The sequence below is a fragment of the Ooceraea biroi genome, chromosome 1 (genome assembly GCF_003672135.1).
Source record: "Ooceraea biroi isolate clonal line C1 chromosome 1, Obir_v5.4, whole genome shotgun sequence".
NCBI classification, from domain to species: Eukaryota; Metazoa; Arthropoda; class Insecta; order Hymenoptera; family Formicidae; genus Ooceraea; species Ooceraea biroi.
Window position 1 is genome coordinate 16,587,106 of NC_039506.1, and position 22,784 is coordinate 16,609,889.

Below are 22,784 nucleotides of genomic sequence, written 5' to 3' on the forward strand. Positions count from 1 at the left end.
CAACAGACGGAGCGCTATTAAATCAGAGCGAGATATCGCGTGCGGAGATTCGGCGATTTCCGTCACCCACGTCCGGGACTCGTCATCGTCCGACAGTGCCGTTTGTCGCATAGGCACAGGGTATATAATCTACACGGCGGTCGGTCGATCGTCTCTCTGTCGGTCGGATAGATTCAATCGTAAAACCTCGACGTTCCGTCCAAAGCCGCGTGCCACCTCCACGCGGCCTGACCGCTACACACAGCCACGGGAGTTCCCTCCTGGCTTCCCGCACACCCGCGGTCGCCACCGTACCTCCTCCCTTGACTGCGACGTGCTCCCTCCCTGGCCTGCCCCGCAGCCAACATGCATTTCGCGACGTGCCGCCGCTACCAGCATTCTTAGTGAGTTACGGACTGTATGCAGGCGCGCATCAGGCGGATTGCTGGCTTCCAACTGCGTGTTTCATTCCGCTCCGCTGTTTCTTGCCTCCTTGCCCTGTGGCCGTGCGTCTTCAGTACCGTCGGACCATCGCTCGGCGCCTGCGCACGATCCGACGTATCTGGGATGACCAGCGTCCGTGGTAATATACTTCCCCCCCCCCCCCCCCGCTTACGCCTCTCAACGTTTCCAACTCGCACGCGCATTTGCGCCGTTCGAGAGCGAGTTGGCGCCATGTTGATATTTCGTTCGATTTAAATCGCTGGTGATTTTCAAGGGGCGCCGATCACGCGAAATACATTGGAGCTTCGCGGCCCTGCGCTCACCTCGCCCGCTGACCGACCGACGGCTACCAACCGCTCACGGTGTACGCCGTAGTAGGATCAGATTGGCCGTTCATCGATCATCGACCGCCGAGATAGTAGAAGGTGGATGGAGGAGAGCCGCGCGTTCGAAGCAGACGACGATCCCACAAGCGGCGACAGCACGGTATGACACGCGTCGCGTAGTAGGCGAAGCGCAGGCTGGACGTAGTGCGCGTGTGCAGTACAGTGCCCGCCGTTTTGCCGTTCGCGTTTTGTTGTGCTACCGTCCTTCGGGATCTATCACTGTGCGCTCGCACGTCGGTTTGCTCGTACGTTCGCCTCGCCGTGGCCGCGTAACGACCGCCGAACGACAATTGCGACGACGACGATAACGCAAGGCCGCGTAGTTTCTAGCAGGAAGGTTCTAGAAAGAAGAAGCGGAAAACGCAGAACGGCCTATTTGGGAACCGATAAGTAGACCGCAAATCTCGATTAGAGGAAGACGGAAGCCGGAAAGAAGGGAAAAAGAGGACGGGAGTGGGAAAGCGGGCGAGAAAGGTGGCAAAGAGGGGCGGTTGGGTACGTTTCCGGAGGTGGAGACTTCCTGCCGCGCTCGCCGCCGTCGTGCCCCGTGCACGAGATCCGTAACGAAGTCGCGCGCATCGCGGGCGCAATAGTTGGCGCGCTCGCGCTCCGCCGTGCTTTTTTCGCGGGCGCGCACGTGTGACGCAGCTGCGCTCTGGTCAGCCGCGTGGCCGGGTCGCGCGAACGGATTCCGCGCGCGGAATCTCTCGAGCGAGCACGGTAGGCTGGAGAGCCGCGCCGGTGGATCTCCCGTAATTGCTGGATACAGTGTGTTGCGCGCGTGTGACGGAAGTCGGGGCCGCAGGTACCTTCAATTTATCCCGGGCGATCATTACGGGGATAGGGACCGAAGGGACCGAGGGAGCGGACGAGAGAAGGTCTACGGAAGGAGGAAGGTTAGGTAAGTCATCATATCGCATTATGTTACGAAGAAAAAGAAATTCTCTCTCTCTCTCATTCTTTCATTTGAACCTCCCGCGCGATTGTTTCCTTCAAACTGAAGTTGCCGGCGAGAGAAGAGCGTTTGGAAAAAAATAGACGTCGCTGCTACTTTCTTACACCGCTTACGTTGCGCTATTTCTTCGAATGGTACGTGTAACCTCTTCGTCTTTGTCGGACGACGACGAGGAAGAGAGAAACGCGCACGTCGCTGTAACATTAGCATCTTATTTACGGAAATCTCAATGTGGCGGTATGACAAAATTATGTAACTGCGCGCTGGTTCGCGAGAATCTGTGAAAATAGAACGCGCACGCTAATTCGAACCGAGTTCTAATCTCGAGGAGGCACGCGCGCGCACACACACCAAGTTTTACGATGCAGTCGGCGGCGGCGCGCAATCGACGCCGGGCCAACTTCGTAACAACGTTCGACTTTCCGCTACCTATTTTACACGTAAGGCATACCGTTGGGGATTCTATTTCATTGTCCTCACGAAACTTTGTCAGTTGCTGTCGCGCGCGCGCGCATGAATGGATGCTTTCCATTTAGTGACTCAAGACGACACAAGTTGATTTAGGCGATACTCCGTAGCCAATGAAATGATCTACATCCGGCCTAAAAGTCAACTTGTGTCGACTTGAGTCACTAAATGGAAAGTACCCTATCTCGGACGGTCGCGTCGATCTAATCGATTCCACGCGATCTCTTATTCAGTCGCCTACCCCGATTTCTCCTTATCAACGCGGGACAAGTTAAATCTGAATTTATATGAGCTCCTCGGGTGTACCGAGCGTGCAACGCGCGGGCCGCTCTAGATAACCTATACCGGATCTGTCGCGTCCGCTCGAGCATTGAAAACCGGATATCTGGCCGTCGAGATCCGTCGAGGATCGATCTCGCCATCTGTGCGATCGCGGCGTTAGCGTACGGCTAACATATTTTGTCGCGCCGCGCGCGGTTAAATGTTAAACCGGAATTATGGGACCGGCGTGATACCACATGCGATATCACGGCGCTGACTTGCGCTATGTAAATCTAACATCAGGCGAACGTCCGGAAATAGGACGACGATGCAGCAGAAAGCGAGCGAGCGAGCGGCGGCCGGAGGATGTGGAAGCGGCGCGGGGGTGGGAAAGCCACGAGGGGCGGGACGGAGAGGGGGACGAGGGTATCGTGCGAACGCATGGCGCATAGTCGATAATGAGTGTTCAATGAGCGCGCGAGCGAGCAGTCCGCGCGCAATTAGTCGAGGTCGTCGCGTGAGACCCTTCCCCCCCGTCACCTCTCCATGATACGTCAGGCTACCCGATAGCATCTTCCGCGGCGGCGGTGGACCCGTCGAGCACTTGCCGTTACATGAAAAGCCGGCTAGTGCAAGATAGAAGGGATACAATGTACCTACGCGCGGAGAGAGATGAATCCGCTTCCTACCGCGACGCGGCTGCATTATTCGTTTCCCGCTAAGCCAACGTGCACTCGCGGAGGAGAACGCGTTCGCGGCGATCCCGCGATAACGTCGCGACGTGTATATACGCGTACGCGTATTTATTCCGAGTCTCTCTCTCTCTCTCTCGCTCTCTGTTGAACTCGTGAACGCGCGCTCGCCGTACATACAATCGTCGCGGCGGCATCGGTGTTGGTAAGCACATTGAAATTTTTCTAAAATTTCCATTTCCCCATGTACATATTTATCGGTCGTTCCAGCACGCGATGCTTTTCCATGGTTAAACAAGAGTTGGCAAGTAGCTGGCGATATTCGAGTATCAGATTGCTATCGCGGATGTTGCGGCAATGGCCACAAATAGTGGCATTAATCGGGAATAAATGAGAGCTGCAGATGTTTGCTCTGAAAATCTTATTAGGCGTCTACGTAACTAATTGCACGCGGGTAATTGAGTATTATTCGAAAAAAAAGTGAATGAGGGAAAGCGCGAGATTGAGATCTCGGTAATGGAGTACTATTCAGTGCTCTCTTATTCTCTCCGGCTTCATTTATATGCGACGAATCGAAGTGAATCTATGAATAAATCGGCCTGCCGAGGCATCGCGGAAGACATTGTCAGTTATATGACTCTGCGCAGGCGATACTGGTATCGCATGCGGATTTCAACCTCGGCGGCCATTATTATCACGTAGGAAAGCACCGATCAGTGCCAACATGATCCATACTGTAAGGATTACATCATGGCTGATTACAGTACTGGTAGCGTCAAATCTCATGATGTCCGTTTCTTTGAAACGCGAGCAAAAACACTTGATCAGAAAAAAAGAGAAAAAAACAAAGAAAACATTATCAAATCACGGAAAATATCACATGCTCTTACGAAATTTATCAGTTATCTACAATCGCCATTCTGATAATTCATGGTTGAAATACGCGTTTCCAAATTGACGAGATATTCCTTTCGTAAGAAGCATTCGTTGATTCTTTATATCTAGTTAATTGATTATTAATTCCTTCGAGATGCGGCATCGTGTAATTGCCAACACTTGTTTGATGAGTCCAGAGCTCTAGTTTAGTTTTGCTGGCAATATAATTGTATTGCCACCACAAAAAGCGAACTATATAGAGCTGCATCGTCGAGAATTCAAGTATTGCGTGGTTACATAAATAGATCCGTATACAAACTTACTTCGCGATACCGAGTTTTAATGATGCAAAGACTTTTTTCCTCCTCCAAGAACAGCGATGTAACGATAGCGCTAGTAACTATTTTATTTCTGTTGTCACATTGTCTTGTATTGTTCTATCGATTACATCAACTGTGTATGCGATCAGCGCTAGAACGTTGCGGAATAATTAATAAACTTTTCACTCGAGATAATAGTAGGGGCGAACGGTTTTTCTCTTACGTTATATAATAATTATGGCACACGTGGAATTGACGAAAATCGTAGAAATTGATATCGTCTCTCTCAAATCGATCTTTGTAGACTCGAAATTTCCTTATCGCCACGCGATCAAACGTGACCGCGTGTAACAATAAATTTCTCGCAAGGTTTCATTGAAATCTTGAGAATACGCTCTCCCTCCCTTCCTCTCTCTCTCTCACTATGTATAATATAATTTGAGATCCTTGGTTCTTAGATGCGGCACGAGTGTTTAATGGGGCGGATTTTGATGCGCTGTACCTCTTGTACAGCGTATCTTTTACCTCACCTCACCTGCCATGACCGTCCCCCGGTGCTGCCGGCGGGCGAGGTGTCAGGGAAGCGAAAAGGTGGAGGGCGCAGGAGGGACGTATCTTTACCTTCGTGAGGTCGTGACTCCCATGTCCTTCACAGTGGCTTTAGCCGTGTCAGAATTTATCATAATTTTTGCGGATGCAGTTTATCCATTACCCATTTCAGGCTCGGGTATCCCTTATCTCGAGACTCGCGTACACGACTCGCTAGTAATAGATCTTGCGGAACTTTATTGTTCATATACGTTCGCGAATGGACGCGTCTTTTGCTGACGCACCGCGGTAGCCGCCGCGATTTTCGATCGGCGTTCGCTCACCCTCCGTTCACGTCATCGGCAGCAACACCGGATTAATTGTTGTCATTTGACGCAACGTGCAGCGCTTCGCCGAGCGTTATCTTTTATTCAGGCGCGCTATACGCGCTTACGACATGTTGACATTGTTTGCAAGATTCATGAAAACGCACGTTTATCCGACACGAATGCAGTCGACCTTCTAATCTATTGACTTGAATTTGATAAGATCTGAGAGACCGAGTATTTGTCTCGATCAGAATCAGAACAATCTTTTCGAGCGATTCTGTGTTTCGATTTACATAGATAAAAGAACATAATCCTGCTAATCTTGCAACTCGTTCTTGTTGGATCAATTGCAGAAGATAGTTGCGAGCGAGTTATCACATTGGTTATCGTCATATTTTTTCAAGAGACAAAGAGACAGAGCCTGGTCGCGCTGGTATATCCAAAGCGGACAAGTGTTTCTCTATCCTCGCAACGACGTTTTTAATGACGCAGATCGATCGAGTGCGTCGGCATATTTTACGACTCCTCCAGTCGATTACAGTTTCGATGCCCGCGAAAGGACAGACTGCAAAAGTTACTTTGTATTGATCCACCATGAATAATCTACGCACAGGCGATACACTGCGTTTGATGATGTATCGCATATCGATCATCGTAGCAACAGGGCAAACTCGAGCTTTGTACTCGGCTTGAGGAAAGGAAGAGAGAGAGAGAGAGAGAAGTACGGGCGATATATTACCGCGCAAAAATTATTGGCTTCCGCGAATTTCACGGGATTCACCTTTCACGTGGACACGGTTGAAAGTTCAAGCGAAATTGCTGATCTGTCGCTTCGCTGCGCTGCTTTCGAAACAAACTGAGGCAATAACTGCCTCGATGCACCTCGTTCCAGCCATAGCTCGCGCGAATTAAAATATGATATTTAGTTGCGATTATTCTCCTTTCTTAATCATCTCACTGAGAGACGGAAACTCTATGCGTGTTTCAGATAACGGGATCGCAAAAGATATCCGGATAGCGACATGAGGGGTTTGTTTTACGGTTAACGTAACAGGCGCTCCTCGGCCACGTGGAATAACGATATAATCGCCGTGGCTTTATCCGACCGGAATCGGCCATCTGGATCGGTTTCTTCAACGTCGCCGAGAGATCACGAGCAGCGATCGTTTCTCACCGTCGTGAGGAGGAAACCCAAGCGAGATTCGCGCTTCTTACTGGTCGATAAAAGTAAAAGCCCCATGAGCACCATGAATAAGGACGAGGACCACGGATCCGAGGCGGGCAACTCGAACGCGTCCTCGAATTCGCAGCCCAAGAAGCGGAGGCAGCCGTGCTGCATGCGATGTGACAACCACGGGCTGGTCATTGGACTCAAGCAGCACAAGAGATACTGCAAATATCAGTTCTGCAAGTGCCCGGCATGTCAGCTTACCGTCGAGCGACAGAGGGTGCAAGCGAGACAGACGGCTCTGAAGAGAGCCATCGAGATGGACAGGTCCAAGAAAATTCTCCCTGTAGAGGTAAGTCCCTTTTTATTTTTCAGGAGGCTCTCACGATCGCAGAAAGTTGCGGCTGCAAAAAGTCACCCCGAAACCGAAATGTTATCGAGCACGAACGCTAAATGCAAATCGACGCGTCAGCCTCCAACGTTTATTCGCGGCTGTAAATTGATTACCGAGCAGATCGCTGTGTTATGTTGAGATAAAGTGCACGGACACGCTCTTCGCTAAGACGGCCTCTTGTATTCACCGGTGATCTATAAATACCGTGAACGTACCATCGTGCGGTTGGTAGCGACCGACTGTTTCTTAATCTCTGTGTTGAATCTGGTGCAGCTTATGGAACCTACACTTCCGCTTTCTTCCATAACTTTGAAAAATTGCGCGAATGAATCCCGGGATTTCTTATTCACGTTATTTTTAAGCGATTGACTTTTCCATTCGGATAGACGTACTTACGTGCTTTGCAGCCGCAACATATTTTTCATCAGGATTGCGATGATAATTGAATTTTTCACGACAGACGAAGCCAATGCCGTTAGACATGGACATCTACTTGCTGAACTTGAGTAAAAAGCAGAGAACCGTGAAGAAATATAAGAGTGAGTAAGATTGACATCCAATTTGCTTTTAGTGTTGCTTGATGCATGAGGCAGATCGAATATAATTCATTATACGCAGATTGACGCGAGCTAGCGTACTTTATACATTAGCTGCGCTGAAGTCGTGTGCTAAACCGCCTAGAAATACTTATTCGCAACTGCCCTGGGGATGGATTAAACGTGCATGTATCGTGTGTTTACGGCGAGTCGTTGCTTGCCGACGTTATTCGCCGCGATATAGCGCGGATTTGCGGTAATCGCGCATCGTCATGGACTCACGAGCGATTAATGTGCACGCGTTGATGCGTTCAAGTGTCATTTCGTTTGGCATTTGAATATCTCGCCGTACGTAAACGTCTGCAACGCGTGATTTATTCGACGATATCGCAACCTTTGCGTATTGCAATACGATTGGTATTTATAAGAATTTTCCCGAGAACGGAAAAACGTTTCGCGTGGACGTGTATTGCGAGGGACCCTCCCGGGGTCATCAGAATTTCACGATGTATTATAAATGCCGATGTTTCATGTATCTCTCTCTCCGAAAACGCGCGATCGCAGGTACTCGAGAGAAATATGACGTGCGAGACACGCGACGGTTGTGTAATACCTCGCGTATTCCGCAGTTCGCGGACTCGGTGGTGTTTCCTGATGTGCATGTCATCACCGAGGCTCCCAGATTATTCTGTTAGATCGATAGAACGCCGAGCGGACGACACTGCGACGTCCACGTTGCGCTTTCGTCGTCGACTCGAACGAGGAGCAAATTCCGTGCCGGTCCGGCTGCCCGCGGAACAACCGACTGTAATCTGAATTTAATGAGTCAGTTTCCCCCGCGAATGCGACTCTCGCGAAACTTTCTTCTCTTTAGCGAGGCGCGTCCGAAGTTTCTCTTATCTATCTCGCGATTACTATCCGGCGTTCATTCATCGCGATCTCTCTCGCGAAACGAATCGTGTGGACGAACGATTCCGTGGGGTTCCGAATTAATTTATTATTAGCAGCTGATACGTCCAACTCCGACTTCCTCTCGGGTCTTTTTCTACACGATGCACATCTCTCAGATAGACGGCGCGTCCGAACGCAAAAAGTAAAGCTTTCCATTAAATTTATGCACACGCAGCGCAGATCTCTCTTTTCTCTTTCTCTCTCTTGCTCTCTACTTGATATGCATGTTGATCATCCATTTACCACAGTGTTCCTGCTCATTAATGAACATGTACATACACACGCATTCGCGATGAAAATTGAGATCGCCTACCTGTTGCACGCTCTCCTAGTCTCCGTCCTTCTCTCCTATCTTTCGTGCGGGGCTCGCCCTTTACCATCGCCAAGGCAGCGCAGTCCCGCATGCTCTCAGCACTTCCACCATTATGACCTGTTTTGAAAATTTGTTTAATATCCAAGGACCGGAGCCTCTCCCCGGGGACTCCCGAGAAATGTCCGTCGTTCGACGATCGGTCGTCTCATTAAGACCGCAATGCGAGGGCTATCCTGTTTCCTCTGATGACTCTCTCGGCGCGTTCGAGACTCGCCGCTCAGGTATGATAATTTTTGCACTTCTTGATGAGCATTACGCGGCAATTTGTGTACATGACGCGCGCATATATATGCGTGGAAACGACGAGGACCGAGAACGGCCGCGATTATCTATCGGTATTCATTAGCTAAACGCTGAGAATCGTGCTCGCGAATCTCGATGCGAGCCGTGAAGGGCGACAGGTATCGGAATAAGTGTTCAGCCGTCAGCGCGAGTGACGAGTTCGAGTATCTTAATTCGTCTGGGATACGACGCGGATCGAGGGAGCGAGATCGAGTGCACGGAGGACGACGCGAGATCTGTTAGATAGCGATGCAGCAGCATCCGGACCCGTCGGCTGGTCGTCTCGCGTATTCCAGTTTCTCGGCTATTTTGTAACGGTATGACAGCACCGGGGCTGGCGACAGTGCCAGAACGTAATACCGGGAATTATCGCGGGGGAATGACTCGGAAGTCTCGGCAGAATTTAATAGCGCGGCTATTAATACTCCTGCTGCTAACTATTCGAGAAGCGCCTCCTCTTTTCTTCTCTTCCTTTTTGTGCACGTAAACCCCGAGTATCGAGTCGTTGCATCTGGTCGATCGCTATTTAAGACCCACCTTCGTCGTTCCCGTCTTGTTGACTCTCGAATACCTGATGCGAATCGGGTGCAACTTTTCTCACCTCCCATCGATCCATCGTTCGCGGAGGCAGCTCGTAATCTCGGTTCAACTGGCTGATCTTGACGCTTCACTCTTTATCGAATTAATCGTACTTTTTATGGCGCTTTAATGCGACGTTCTTGCGAATGGTTATCCATATTGTGCACAAAAACGTTTCATTGATAAAGTACTCGCTTGATATCGGTATCTGCGGATGTCACTATTTTTTTACAATCAAGAGAAACGGTAGTGTCTCGCGCCAAGTATACGCGCAGCGAGACCGCACCGTGACTCTTTTACGCGATAATAATAACAGGAAAAATGTTCCATAATGTATTTCCATATCTTTCGGTATTTGATATCGTTTCGCATAGGCGCACGCATGATAGCGTTATGCAATTGTTTACAAGTGTCTGACACATCAGCAACGCCGGTTGTTACTTTGCATGAACATAATTCGATATATAGATTCATGCATAACCGTTCATTAGGCAATTCGCTTATCTCGAAGCAAGAGGAACTCGACAAGAGAAACGACGACCCGCGTTTACTTTTTCCTTTATTGAAGCGCCACTTTTATTCATACGCCGCGCTAGCAGAAGGGACGAACGTAATATCGCGATCGTTCGGTCGTTTTCAGGCGCGACCCTCGCAAAAATATGACGGAATGCCAAAGTTCGTGAACCCTTGGAGGGCTGCGTTGCACCGCGTACCGTTCCACGATGCCAATAAAATGAAATAATTATGGAATAAATTAAAGTGCCGCGATAATGGGACCTCCGTCGTTGCAAAGTTTCGGGACAAAGACCGGCATTCAGCGCTCGAGTGGAGGATGCTATTGCTTATCCTTCCTTACCCCGTGTATACTTTAAGCCGTTATATCGTACACGACAGTCGCGCAAAGTGTCGTTGGACAAAGAATGACAGCGCGGAGGAACAGTTCCTGCACTGTTAAATATCACGTCACTCAATTTTCCCTTCACAAGAAAAATGGAGATCAATTTAGAGAGGAATCTGGCTTCCGAGAGCAGTGACGTGTCTTTGAGGACTATCGCGCACTCTCAAGCAAACTGTAATACACGTGGACGTTCTCTCAACCGGACACGAAATTAGATAGACGCGCGGGAGAATGATTCGAGGAACGATCTGGTCCCGCGAAATCGCGTTTCGTCTTGCGCTTCGGTAATAATCTGTCCGGGGAATTGACGGGTCGCCCCCATATTCTCCCCCTCCCCTTCCCCGCGTTTGTCATCGCCGCCTCCATCGTGCGCGAGCTACGGAGACATGGTGTATAAACGAACGAGCGTACTTATAATGTCGTTCGCAGTGATCACAACGAAATTCAAGCCACTCTTTCACTTGACAACCCGACCGAATGTTAACCCTGGTTTTACGAGCGTCCCCATTGGCCGGCGGGCCATGCGAGCCCCGGCTAATATAATACGAACTTATAACCAAAGCCGAAACCTAGGAGCTCGCTCGTGCTTTTACGATCCTCGGGCTCGTTTTTAAAAGTTATCGTTATTTTGCTCGCTTTCGGATGAAATAGTTTGTCCCCGGACGTAAACGGCCCCGAGAAAGCGGGGTTCCACTAAAACTTGAATTGTCAGCGCGGCCTGCCCTTTCTCCTAGAGAGACGTGCGTACTCGCATCGTCTACAATTTTCTCACCGAGATAACGTTAGAGTTGTAACATTTTTTTGAGGGGTGAAAAAAATGCGCGATGGGAGGCGACAGGTATCTGTACGTACACTTTGTTCGCTTTGTATCAATCATTTCTCAATGAATTATTGAAATCGATGACTCTCAATTTATGCTTAACTATTCCGAGATTGATTACTCTCGGAGAGGATGAGGATTGATCTTGGCGTTTGAGAGCATCCAGCAAAAAGCAGAGAGAGAGAAAGAGTTCCATCTATCCCTCCACGTGAACCCCCGGGGTTCACCGGAACTCGGCTGACCATAAACACTAATTGATTTACAGTGAATGCGTGCGCGGGTTAACCGCGCGGATCGAAGTTAACGCGAGCATCATCCCCGTGTGATATCGACGGTAATGGAAAAGTGGCGTGGCACCCGATAATACGGAAAGTCAGTACCCGCGTCGCGGTTTTCGGTGTGGTGGAAGGAGTTGTGGTGCGGCTCTGGAGAGTGATTACGCCGGGTATATGGGGTTGTAAAGTTTGCCTTTACGAGCTTGCATCTCGAGGCATCGAGCACGTGGCTTTTAATTACGCATCACCCGTCATTATTCCGTCATTTATTACGCGAGTTGCTTCGCGTGGCCCGCGAAAACGTAACGCGCCCTTTCAGCTCCCTCGTGACGGACGTCGATTTTAGGAGTTGACCAATACGTTTCGGGATTAACGCGCGGTTTTTCCTCAGTTTACGTCTCGCGGGATTATTGCGCGCCGCGGAATCGCGATCTCTTGACGGCGATACGAACATCGTGCATGCGAGAAGACGCGGGGGACGCCCGCATAAATTTCATAAACTTCAGCCCGAGACTATTTTACTCTTTCAATAAAACGGGGGAGGGCGTGCCCTGCTGCTGGTAGCAGGCGTTTGATCAGTTGTAAAGATTAATCCCTATCACGCGCGATCTCTTGCAGCCCGAAGAAACGTTAATTTGCCAGATAGCGCACACGACACAGTCGCTGATAGCAACCGTGGTACGCTGACCGGATTCGTTGCATTTTCCTCTCTCTTTCTTTTTTTTTAATTACTTTCTTCATCTGGATTGTCGTATGACTCTGCAAGTGGCATGTTACGGAGTCTTTTCCATTAAACGAGCGCCGCGATTATGTATAATTGCACGCGCAATAACTCTTGATCGTTAGTTTCTGCACGACGCGTGCTCGCTTTTCAATGTTTGTCCGCGCGACGGTTACGCAAGCAAGCAAAGTTTCGGGGTCTCTCTGGACAAGAGGGATAAATCTCAGATTTTTAATTACGTGTTTTACGCGTACGGACGGAACGATCATCGTTCCCGGAAAGTTAATCAGAGGGAAACGATTTGCGGTCGCGCCGAAAGAGAGCCGGTGAGAGCTCTCGTGTTCTCATAGCGATCGTCTCGAGAGACTTTTACGACCGGCTCCCTTTCGATGCCGACCTCACCGAAAATCCTACTCGTAAATCTCGTGAAGACCTCGGTGTCGGATTCTTTTCTTGTTTCCCCGGGCGCGCGGCCGATGACACTTGCGGTCGATTGACTGACCATTTACAAAATTAGAAAATCACTCTTGCGGATCCCTCGGTCGAGTTGTAAAGGGATCGACTCATTACGAGGCGCTCTCGAAGGATAACACATGTCACGGGGTGACGTTTAACTTTTTTGATTTCAAGGCATTAGTATTATTATTATATCGGCTGGAGCCGACAAATCTCTGAAAGATTTGATAAAATATTGTTACAGAGACGTTTATGTCAATATTTATTGACTCGTTATTGTTTGGGAGTTGTAATTAAGATGCACTTTTATTACTGCCTTACGTTACGTTGAAAATATCGTCGGTGATGTACAAACAACCATTATATCGTGAGTCTTGCATGCGCGACCGACTTTATGGGGATCAATCTATCGGTCATGATACGTAGTAGGTTGCCTGGTCCCCGGTTAGTAGCGATTGCTTTGAGATCTTCGCGAACGCAAACAAGAGACTCATTAACGACTGTTGAAATCAATTGTTGAAACATGCATCAACCAGTGCAGTAAAAATGTTTCAGATGACATTCTTCGGACATGCAACTTTTCATATTTTTTTGTTTGTAACGTTATTATCTTCACTCTTGTTTGTAACGTTATTATCTTCACCGTTCTGCAGTCTCTTTGTGATTATGCCCAAGTACCTCACATTTATACTTTCATACATGATGCATGTTTTTTTAAACATACGCTCTTCTCATTATCAATTTTTATCCTCAATTCGTTTTATAATTTTTCACAAGACTTTTGATGAGGAAATTCTGCCATCACGATAAATAGTTTACCAATCCAATCGAGGTATTCGTAGCCATTCCTACGCGTAAGACGCATATAAGGTGCCTGTTTTATGGCTTTATCGTACAAACACTATTAACAGGCAATAAGTTTGCGATTAGTTCGAGGTGGATAATGATTAACCCCATGGAAAAGTGAACGTCTTGGTGCGCACCACCGGCGGATAAGGAGAACATAATTCGCGATTGACACCAGCGCGAACCTCGGAGCGCGCGTATTCCGATGTATCAACGTTCGTGCGGCGTTTCAGTGCGATTAATTCATCGCGATTCCCGCAATAACGTTGTCGATAACGTGCAATAACAGCGGCCTGGAAACGTGCTACGAATATCGCGCGCATCGCGCGATGGAAGATCGCCTCGCGACCGTGACGGATATGCACAGAGCGCGATCTGACAAAGCGATCTCTCGCGTGGACGAGACGGCAGGCTTTTTCCCCAGCAAGTTCTTCGCCGACTTTACGACGCGAGCGTTAAAAGCCGGTTAGGTGAATTCATCGCGTTAGCAACTCGAGAGATTCCCGCGTCGGTTTGCTTCGCTCTCTTTTTCTCTCTCTCGCTCTGCCACGACGAAAACCATCCCTTGTTCCGGTCCTAGTTATCGTCGCCGTCATCGTGTCACTGATGCGAAAGTTACGACTCGCCGACGACGATACACACAATGCAGCCCGGCAAAATTCGATCTTTCGCCGCTCCGTCTGACGTTGGGCACCGCGACGACGCGACGTCGCTTTTGTCTTGCTCGCCAAGCGAGCTTATCCCGAGGGAGAGTTTTCCTCGAGACGCGCTTGGAGAGTCCCTCACGTTTTACAGCGACGAGACGTCTTTAACCGTCCTGCCTCGTCGCCGTATTTTGTTCGTGAAACGGATTGATTTATCTCTCGATTCAACCCCCTTGCAAATGGCACTTTTAATGCCTCGCGACTAGTAGCACTTATGGCGACCCCGTGCTTGACAGACGATCAAGCGTGGCGGAGCAGAAAACTGTAAAAACTGCGAAAATGGTCTCCAATTTGCAGCGTTTGTCGCACGCTCGTGTGCACGATAAGCGTGTTCCTTATCGTGGCGCATCGTTTCCGCGACATTGCGTGTCCAGTCCGCGAAATCGATTTCAGTGTTACGGGATGTAACGTTAATATTTTAGTTTTTGGAGTCAATGCATTTAAGCAATTTACCCCAGGGACTCAAGTCGTGTGCGTTTTGCGATTTAAGGATAATTTAAATGGTCAAAAAAGGAATGTGAGAGTCAGAGATTTAATTACTAATTGGATAGTTAATTACTAAGATATTGGATTTATTTGAGTTCATTAATCGACAATGTTGAATGAATTTAGAGTGAGGGAGAAGTAAATATGAACCTTGAGTTGTGATCGCGTTGACGCCGTTTTGGAGATCTCGTTGCTGTACTTCTTTCTTACCGCGATATGAGTGAAGAGAGCCGGTCAGGAACCAGGAAGAGAAAAGAGCCAGGAACCTTGGTTGGTTCCTACTATATCAAAATCGTGAGCAGCAGAATTTTTCTTTAGCCAATGGGAGATCTCGAAAACGGCTGCAACAGGCATAGACAGAAAGGGAGAGGATCCCGCGCAAATCCCTGCTCTTGGCCTACAGAATCTTCGCGAAAGTTCTAACGATTCTTATACGTATATATACTTATGGTATTTTATATATGATTTTATCTTGTTTTTAAATAACGGGAATACAAATATTGGTATCATTAATCTGTGCGTTAACATTATGCAATAGACATGTCGTTTCAAACCGAGCTTTGGAGAGTGACTATATCGATATATGAGAAAACAATTCAAGAGATATGGTCACGCTTCGCCTCCAGGACGCGCGACCTGCTTAATATTTACTTATAATTAAAATGCTATAAAAATATATCTCGTGTGTAAGTCTAAGTAAGTGTAAGTTAGGCTCTATGTCGGGGAAGATGACTAAGCGTGCAACCTTAGTCCTTTAAGAGGTTGTTAGGAAAGGATTTTGGGATGGATCATAAAAGAGAAAGTTTGTCTAAAAGCAGTGACATCGGCATATGACGGTTAAATGAAAAAAAAGGAATCCGAAAGAAAAAGGAGACTTGTCGGGACGTAACACAGTCATTAATCTCTCACCGGCGGAAGAGAGAAATTGCAGAAATGTATTTCATCAAAGCAAATAATGACACAATCAACCTAAAGAAGGACACAGAAGACCTTCCAGCTATTTACGATTTCATTTTCCAGAGCTCAGATATATTTTTCTCAGAAGCTGGTGACTCAGTCAGTTGAGTGCCATCTTATGATTGTGTTCGCTCTGACATCGCTTCGGTCATCTCCAGCCAGTGAGTTCGGGTTCGTCGGTTTGTCATTAGTTTATTGATTTATTAGTGATATTGTTGTTTAATTTGTAGGTTTTTGACTGAATACTTTCACTTGAAAAGGACCTGAAATCCACAGGTCGAAACGTTGTGTATTTACCAGCAATAAAATAGCCAGCTCGGTCGGATCTACTTGACTTCTTTTAATTGTTTCTTCCTGGCGGGATAAAAATATTATTTACACAGTCATTAATTACTCAGCATCGCCCGAGTATTCCTGCACGTACAATAATTGCTACAATTGACGATGGCACTTGGAGGTGGCACTTGGGGGTGGCACTTGGGAATCGGTCGATCGATCGACTTGAACAAATCTACCGATACCTTTCGTGCCGTCTTTAACAAGATACTTTACTAAAACGCACGAGCATCGCACGCATCACCCCGGAGGGATGGTTTACCTCCCGATCAAGCGACAGGCTTGGTCACCTGATAGCACGGCACTACGATAGGGGTGCACAGGGTGGGGTGAGTAGTAAAGTTGGTCACAGTCTAGCGAGTCGAGCCGGTTCTCTTTTACGAGGCACGGGGTTAAATGATCTGTCACTTTCTCCCCCTCGTATCTCTTTCTCTGCTCCGGGGGCAGTCTACCATCATTACAAAAATGTCGTAAAATATTATGGTGCCTAGTGGTTGACGACGGCCTGTCAACGGTGCACACTCCCTTGCAGTCGTGTACATATACATACCGCTCGCGCGAGCGAGAACTCGTTGACGATGCTAACCCCCTTCTTCCTCGTGTCATTTCTCTCGGTCGATGCTTACTCGCGAATCGTGAGGAACGTTCAAGGAACGGAGGAATTTACGGTGGAAACAGGCGAGGGCGCTTCATTTTCATTCTTGCGAGGCGCTGCGCGAGCCAACCTCGCGTGTCCGAAGAGTCCTAAAATCTTTATGGCCTTCTGCTCTCCTACTCCTCCGAGAGGGCAACGGTCTTCGCGGCATCTCGAGCGGCCTCTCCGGGGGTGTTTATGGTTCCCTCGTCTCTCTCTTTTGTCTCCTTTTCTGCTTCGTCTTCGTGACGCTCTTCCACCTTCTCGTTCCTCTGCATTGTACGTTATTTGTGCATCGATAGGTGACGACGTGCTCTTAGTAGTAGTGATGCGCGCGCGTCCGTAAGTTCGCGAGACGTGACGACATTATTCCTTTTCTGTCCAAGCCTCGGTTTCCTTTCGAAAATTTCGCGGTTACGTCAGAGAGCGATCACAAGACCCGCTGGGATTTCACGTGAACTTGGATACTGCGAGAGGATCTCTCGAGAGAAAGCTCGCTTGCGCGCCGAAGAGTGAGATACGCGCCGCTCGATTGAAAACAGAAGACACCTAGCCGAGCGCATTCAAGAGAGGAGAACCGTTTTTACGATCGCGGGTAATATGATGTCGCAAATCACGAGCGTGCGAGCGACATTAAGGGAGAAGACGCCATCCTCTCCCGCACCGTGGGCCACCCACATCGCTAAGCAATCAGACAAGATTACAATTAATCCTCTTCTTTCGTTCTTTTTGTTGTTTTTTTTTCGTTTTTTCCTTCTCCCCCTCGTGAATCGCAAGTACGCGCGCTCCCTGTGTTTGCGCCGTGGTGGCTGGCGAGCAAAGATTTTATGCGAACGCTTGACAGGATAGAATTTTACTGCTTCCGAAATGTCGTGTCTCATAAAAGCCGCCGCGTTCACGACCGTTCCTTCATTCGACTCTTTCCGCTGGAACTTATTGCGATTCCGCGTTGACTATTTTTATAGGCGACGCCCACGGAACTGTTGCAAAGACTTTGGTTATATTATTTTTATTGAAATAGGCGGGTGAGTGAGGGGGAGGAGAGCGCTTGTGCACCACAGATCAGACATCCCGGACTGTCCCCGCTTTTATCCTTGACTTTATCCGTGTCGCCGCGCTCAGCAAAATCCAACGAGCGTAGGTAGCTGCCGAGTATCGTCGGATATTGTTACAATCGATATCGCTCGTTGTCGGGCGTTGCGTTGCGTGGTGGAACGCGTGGAGTACACGCATTGATCCAGCCAAACTGTCGTTTCGATTATCACGTAGAAAGAATTAAAGGAATTCTACCCTCTGCATTATGCAGTTACATGTCGGAACTCTTACGACAAGTTTCGCCTTGAATAAAACGCCACTTGGTGCAACGTAACAACATTTATTTTCTCTCGAGAGAATCGATTTTTTTCGCGGCCACGTTTATGTAACATTTATTAGGCCATTAACTAAGTAATCCGGGTCACGTCTAGACGGCGAAGAATTAAATTAAACACATACTTACACTAGCAGAATATATAGTTTGTCGTATATTAATTTTATAGCGGATTAGCGATTTTTTAAAAAACAAAAATAAAATTCTCCAAAACATCGCGATCTAGACGCGAGCCGGATTACTTAATCAATGATCTGTAAATTAATAAAATATTTTTCTCCTTGAGCGACTATTCTCTCGGTTACGTCCAGGTAATGGTGTCGCGCCCCTCGTCGACGAAACGGGCTCAGTCGTATCACGGCAGCGGCGTTTGGTTTCGATTACGCGCGCGATGGCACAACGGTATCATTGCTACAAAGCCGCGTCAACCCCTGTGTGTCACGTCGCGTGTGGTGCAACGTTGCGTCCAACTCGACGCTGGACCGCGAATGAGAGACGCGCGTTTGATTATGCAATACGAGCTCCTCGCCCGTCACAGGCTCGAAATACGCGGTTCACGAAATCCTCTCGGTTCACGTGTCGGCGTATATTAAAAATCGCCACTATCCTACCTGCCGCAAGCTGCGATCCGTACTAGGCCGGTCGAATGCATAACATTTTTTTACGGGCGATACAGAGTACGTTTACGTCTCGATCGGTAGTTTCTGGAACACGATTTTCGGAATGGAAAGGCGGCGCGGCCGTCTTTTTCATCTCCTTCCCGAAATTTTTCCTCCCCCGAAAATTTTTTCACCTCTGAAATTATTCGTCGAGGCTTTGCGCGTTGCACACTTACTTGCGGCCGAGTCGTGTAACTTCACTCGGTAGTTTACGGTGGTGAAATTGTCGGGTCGCCGGATTTACGACAACCCGGCAGTCTTACGATCCTTTTATACGACTCGGACGCACGATTTACATTCGATAGCAGCAAGAAGCAATAACGACTGCGGGGATTAAAGACCCCGTGGACGCCGTGCGGCGCGGCGCGGTGCGGACACGCTTCGACCACCATGCGGAATCGAACTTTCAGATTTATCAGGTTAACGTTCATGCTGATCCCGCGGTCTGGGAAACAGTTTACGAGCGGCGCGTTTCATAGTCGCTTTTTTACGACGTGCACTCCGACCCCAAGAAATTTTTCGTGGCACGGGTTAAGGAACACGACGTTTTTACGAGGATCTAACAAAGTTGCCGGCGCGCTGCCTTCGTTAGAGTGGAAACCGACGCGGCATCAGGCCTTAACGGCCTTTCTCGAGATAGTACGATCCGAATCCACCACTATAAAACCTCGCATAATCATCTTTGTTGGCCGAACGAACTAGCAGCTTGCTAATTGCCGCTCTTTTATGATCCGTTGTCGGTTGCAGCATTGTCGATGAGTCAGGTGTAACACAGTGACACAATGTATTAAAGGATAAAAAGAATATAAAACGAGTCACTTGAATGGGACCGTTAATGCGGCGCCATAAAATGCCTCGTTTCTTTAAATAGTACACACTGATGGCTGCTACTGACGAGACAATGCGCATCTGGGAGTATGAGTATAACGAACGTTTCATTCAATATCGTTTAGACTCAGTTTCATGAAATTATTCCATCTTAATGTCACAGGAAACAGTAGCGCATTTTGAGGAGACATGCATGTGCATTTATTTCGGAAACGTTTAGGAAAAGTTTCGACTATTTATATCTTCTGGTTTAATGGGCTCTAATGGAATGTTAAATGCTTAATTCCGTTCAATTACGAGAACATTTTTATCGTCGACGGCACTCTGACGTTCGTGCAATTTGCAATATTTTTATGCCGTTTTCAAGGCACTTTTCCTGCGCGATGCGACGCAACATTCTTCCGTCACGCGAACGTGCATTTTGCAGAGATCTAGTACCGAATACCATTCTTGTTCATCTTATCGATCCTTCAAGGATGTCTCGTAGAACTGTTACGCCCAGACCGGTCTCGATGTAGGCCACGTATTCTTATTTCTAAGGTGACAATATTTATGCGTGACTGAAGGAAATTAGTTTCGCGAGAAGTAATTATCGTAATTAACAACTAACTCGTTACTTCATCCTCGAATACCGACGTCTTTCTCAAACCGTGTCCATATCCGTGCACGTCTCGGTCATCGCGTGATTTCCTCGATGTTTCAGTCCGCTTTGGATTGATTTCGCGAAAAATGCGCGAGGGACGTTCAAACTTGCAACTTTCTTCGCGCAGCAATCCTCTTTTCAAGCCCCCGTCATCGTACCTAACGGCGGTGCCGAAATGCTCGACTGTAAGGTCATCCGGCTAGTATTACGCGCAGGGATCACGTTCCCCAGACGAGAAACGGACTCGGTATACAATAATCGGAGATACGTGCAGCCATTGATAACACCATCGTCATCATCGTGCGATGTAATAAGCATGGAGAGTCCCCCCACGTCGTCGCCACGTAGCCTCGAGGAGTCCACAGACGTCCAAATATTATCAGGCCGATTTCATCGGTCCGTCGTTCTCCGCTCCTCCACGTCGCTCTTCCGCGAAAGGATTCGTTTAGAGGGCCAAAGGAACGGAGATACAAACATTGTGAGACGAGAGAGATACGGGAGGCGTGCGGACAGAGTAGTTCATTCTATCGCATCCGTATCGTGCCGGAGACAGTACGATATCGTCCGCTATTCGTTTCCTCCCCCTCATATTATGTAATCGATCCTGTTGCCGATACTATGAATCGCGGTCACGTCGATTACCGAGAATCGCACGGTAACAAAGAGAAAAAGAGAGAGAGAGAGAGAACGGATTTAAAGCTACGCGCGCGTTTCCGGCCTTTCCGCGTGCGGTGTTCTTCATCGTGACGATTGAGACGTGAGAATTACCCTGTGTCACAGAGTACGACGCGACGCGTATACAAGCTGTATCTTTGTTTTTACGTCCGCTTGATTATGCAAGCGACACCCGCTCCGTGACGAAGCAACAGCTCCGAGATTAAATTTACATCTTACCCGGGTAATTATATTTGTTGCTGAAAAACGCGTCGTCAGAGGCCTTCAGAGAGTTTCCGAGAGTCACCTCTTCTCATGTATATTTGCCCTCCTCTGTGGCGCATCGTTCCCAAATGAACTCTCGAATTGATCTCCGATTTAGCCCTCGTTGGATTTAACACCGTTGGAATTTCGGGCTCGTTTCTCGCAAACTAATCGCCCAGGTTTGAGGATTAATGGCGGCCAGGTCGCGGCGACCCCATTTTCTCTCGCGTTCTACAGTACGTCCCGCACAAAATGGCGTCGCACGGTGAAAGTTTCGCCGCGGACAATAGACGGCCCGAGCGGAATGGGAGCGAGAAGATCCCGGAGTACAACCGTTTGTTAAACGATGTGTGCACGAGGTGCACGAAACCGGGAGGAGAGTCCGACTCCTGCAACACAATGGCGCGCTTCCGAGGGGTACGTCTGGCTATTGACGCAACATGTCGGTCAGACCAGAACGGAGTCAAAGACGTGCCACCCAAGATTCACCCCCTCTCTCTCTCTTTCTCTCTCTCTAATCTCTTTCTCCATATCGATAGAACTCCTTTCGCCCTTCTCTTGTTCTTTTTTCATCCCGCATCCTGGAACCCTTACCCGGCCCCTCCCCCAGCATTCTCTATTCTTTCTCGCTTGCTCTCGTCGGGTGCACGCACCGCCGCGCACACGCGCGCACCACAGCACGTGGTTGGCCGGGTTCACCTGCGCGCGTAAAAGGAGGGAACCAACGCCAGGCATCCCGGTGGCACCTGCATCGTGCCGTTGTCTATTCCGCCGGGTCGCACGGGTCGGTACGCCGGGAGGGAGAGGAAAAGGGGGAAACGATATTGGCGGAGTGGGGCGGCTTGGTGGACGAGGAGAGGAGAGGAGGAGCGGAGTCGCGAGGACGAGGAGAGGCAGGCGGAGGGAGGGCGGCATTTCCTTATTTCAAAAACGATTCAGAAGTTCCTAGTAGGCGGAGCCACGGTACGGCTAGACGCGCCGCCATTGGCTGCGCTAATGTCTAATATATCACGACATAACGGCCGGGGAACTGTTGTCCGCGATTCTGTCGGCGAATTATAGGTGCCATAGTTACTATTTTCTTCGCCATCGATCACTCGTCCTCCGCGCGATTCCCCTGCGACGATTCTTTTGCGCTGCCTCCTTCGCGCGCGCGTCGACGATATAGGATATTAACCCCGTAGAATGTGTACGTTTCTTCACGCTTTTGTGGGTCAATCGGATCAAGTCTCAGCTCTTCGACTGTTCCGACACCGATCGAGATCTCGCGTGGACATTCTCATTGCCAATCATTTTTCTTTCTAGAAAAACGCAGTCGAGTTTTGAAGGGAAGGGGTTTCGTGAAATTTAAGAGTGAAAACAAATTGGCTAAAATCGACTAATGTCTAATTTGTAAGCGTTGATCGATGGCTTATTGAACCGATTGGCATGTAGAAGAGATCTCGTTGCGGTTCTTTGTGCATGTAGAAAATGACAGAACACGAATTTGTCGTAGATAACATCGTGTTAAATAATGAATGCCGCGCCGAGAGAGGCCGCTCGCTCGCGTTGAAATCACTTAAACGCAAATCACTCGATGCGAAGAAAAACAGGTGTACGACTAAAAGTAGGCATTAATTTTAATAAGATTAATTAATTCCTTGAATTTCGATGCTTGCGCACGCTGTTTGCTTATTCAAAAGGTGTTGATCGCAATATCTGATTCTCATGTTT

The 22,784-nt window shown here is 48.6% G+C and overlaps 1 protein-coding gene across 7 annotated transcripts in view; it reads left to right on the plus strand.

The window, feature by feature from the left end:
* Positions 1-216: 216 nt before the first annotated feature.
* LOC105274942 overlaps positions 217-22,784 on the plus strand; it is a 52,242-nt gene continuing 29,674 nt past the window's right edge. For 2 of the 7 annotated variants that reach the window (XR_893152.3, XM_011331437.3), the window contains exons 1-6: positions 221-562; positions 698-1,710; positions 6,227-6,758; positions 7,261-7,339; positions 8,747-8,881; positions 22,567-22,677. Coding sequence is in view for 6 of the 7 variants with exons in the window: in XM_011331437.3 (XP_011329739.1) it covers positions 6,477-6,758; positions 7,261-7,339; positions 8,747-8,881; positions 22,567-22,677 (607 nt within the window). In the remaining variant the exon portion in view is untranslated. Of the gene's footprint in view, positions 563-697; positions 1,711-6,226; positions 6,759-7,260; positions 7,340-8,746; positions 8,882-22,566; positions 22,678-22,784 lie in introns of all 7 variants that reach the window. The other 5 variants (XM_011331435.3, XM_011331436.3, XM_011331439.3 and 2 more) reach the window with 5 other exon arrangements.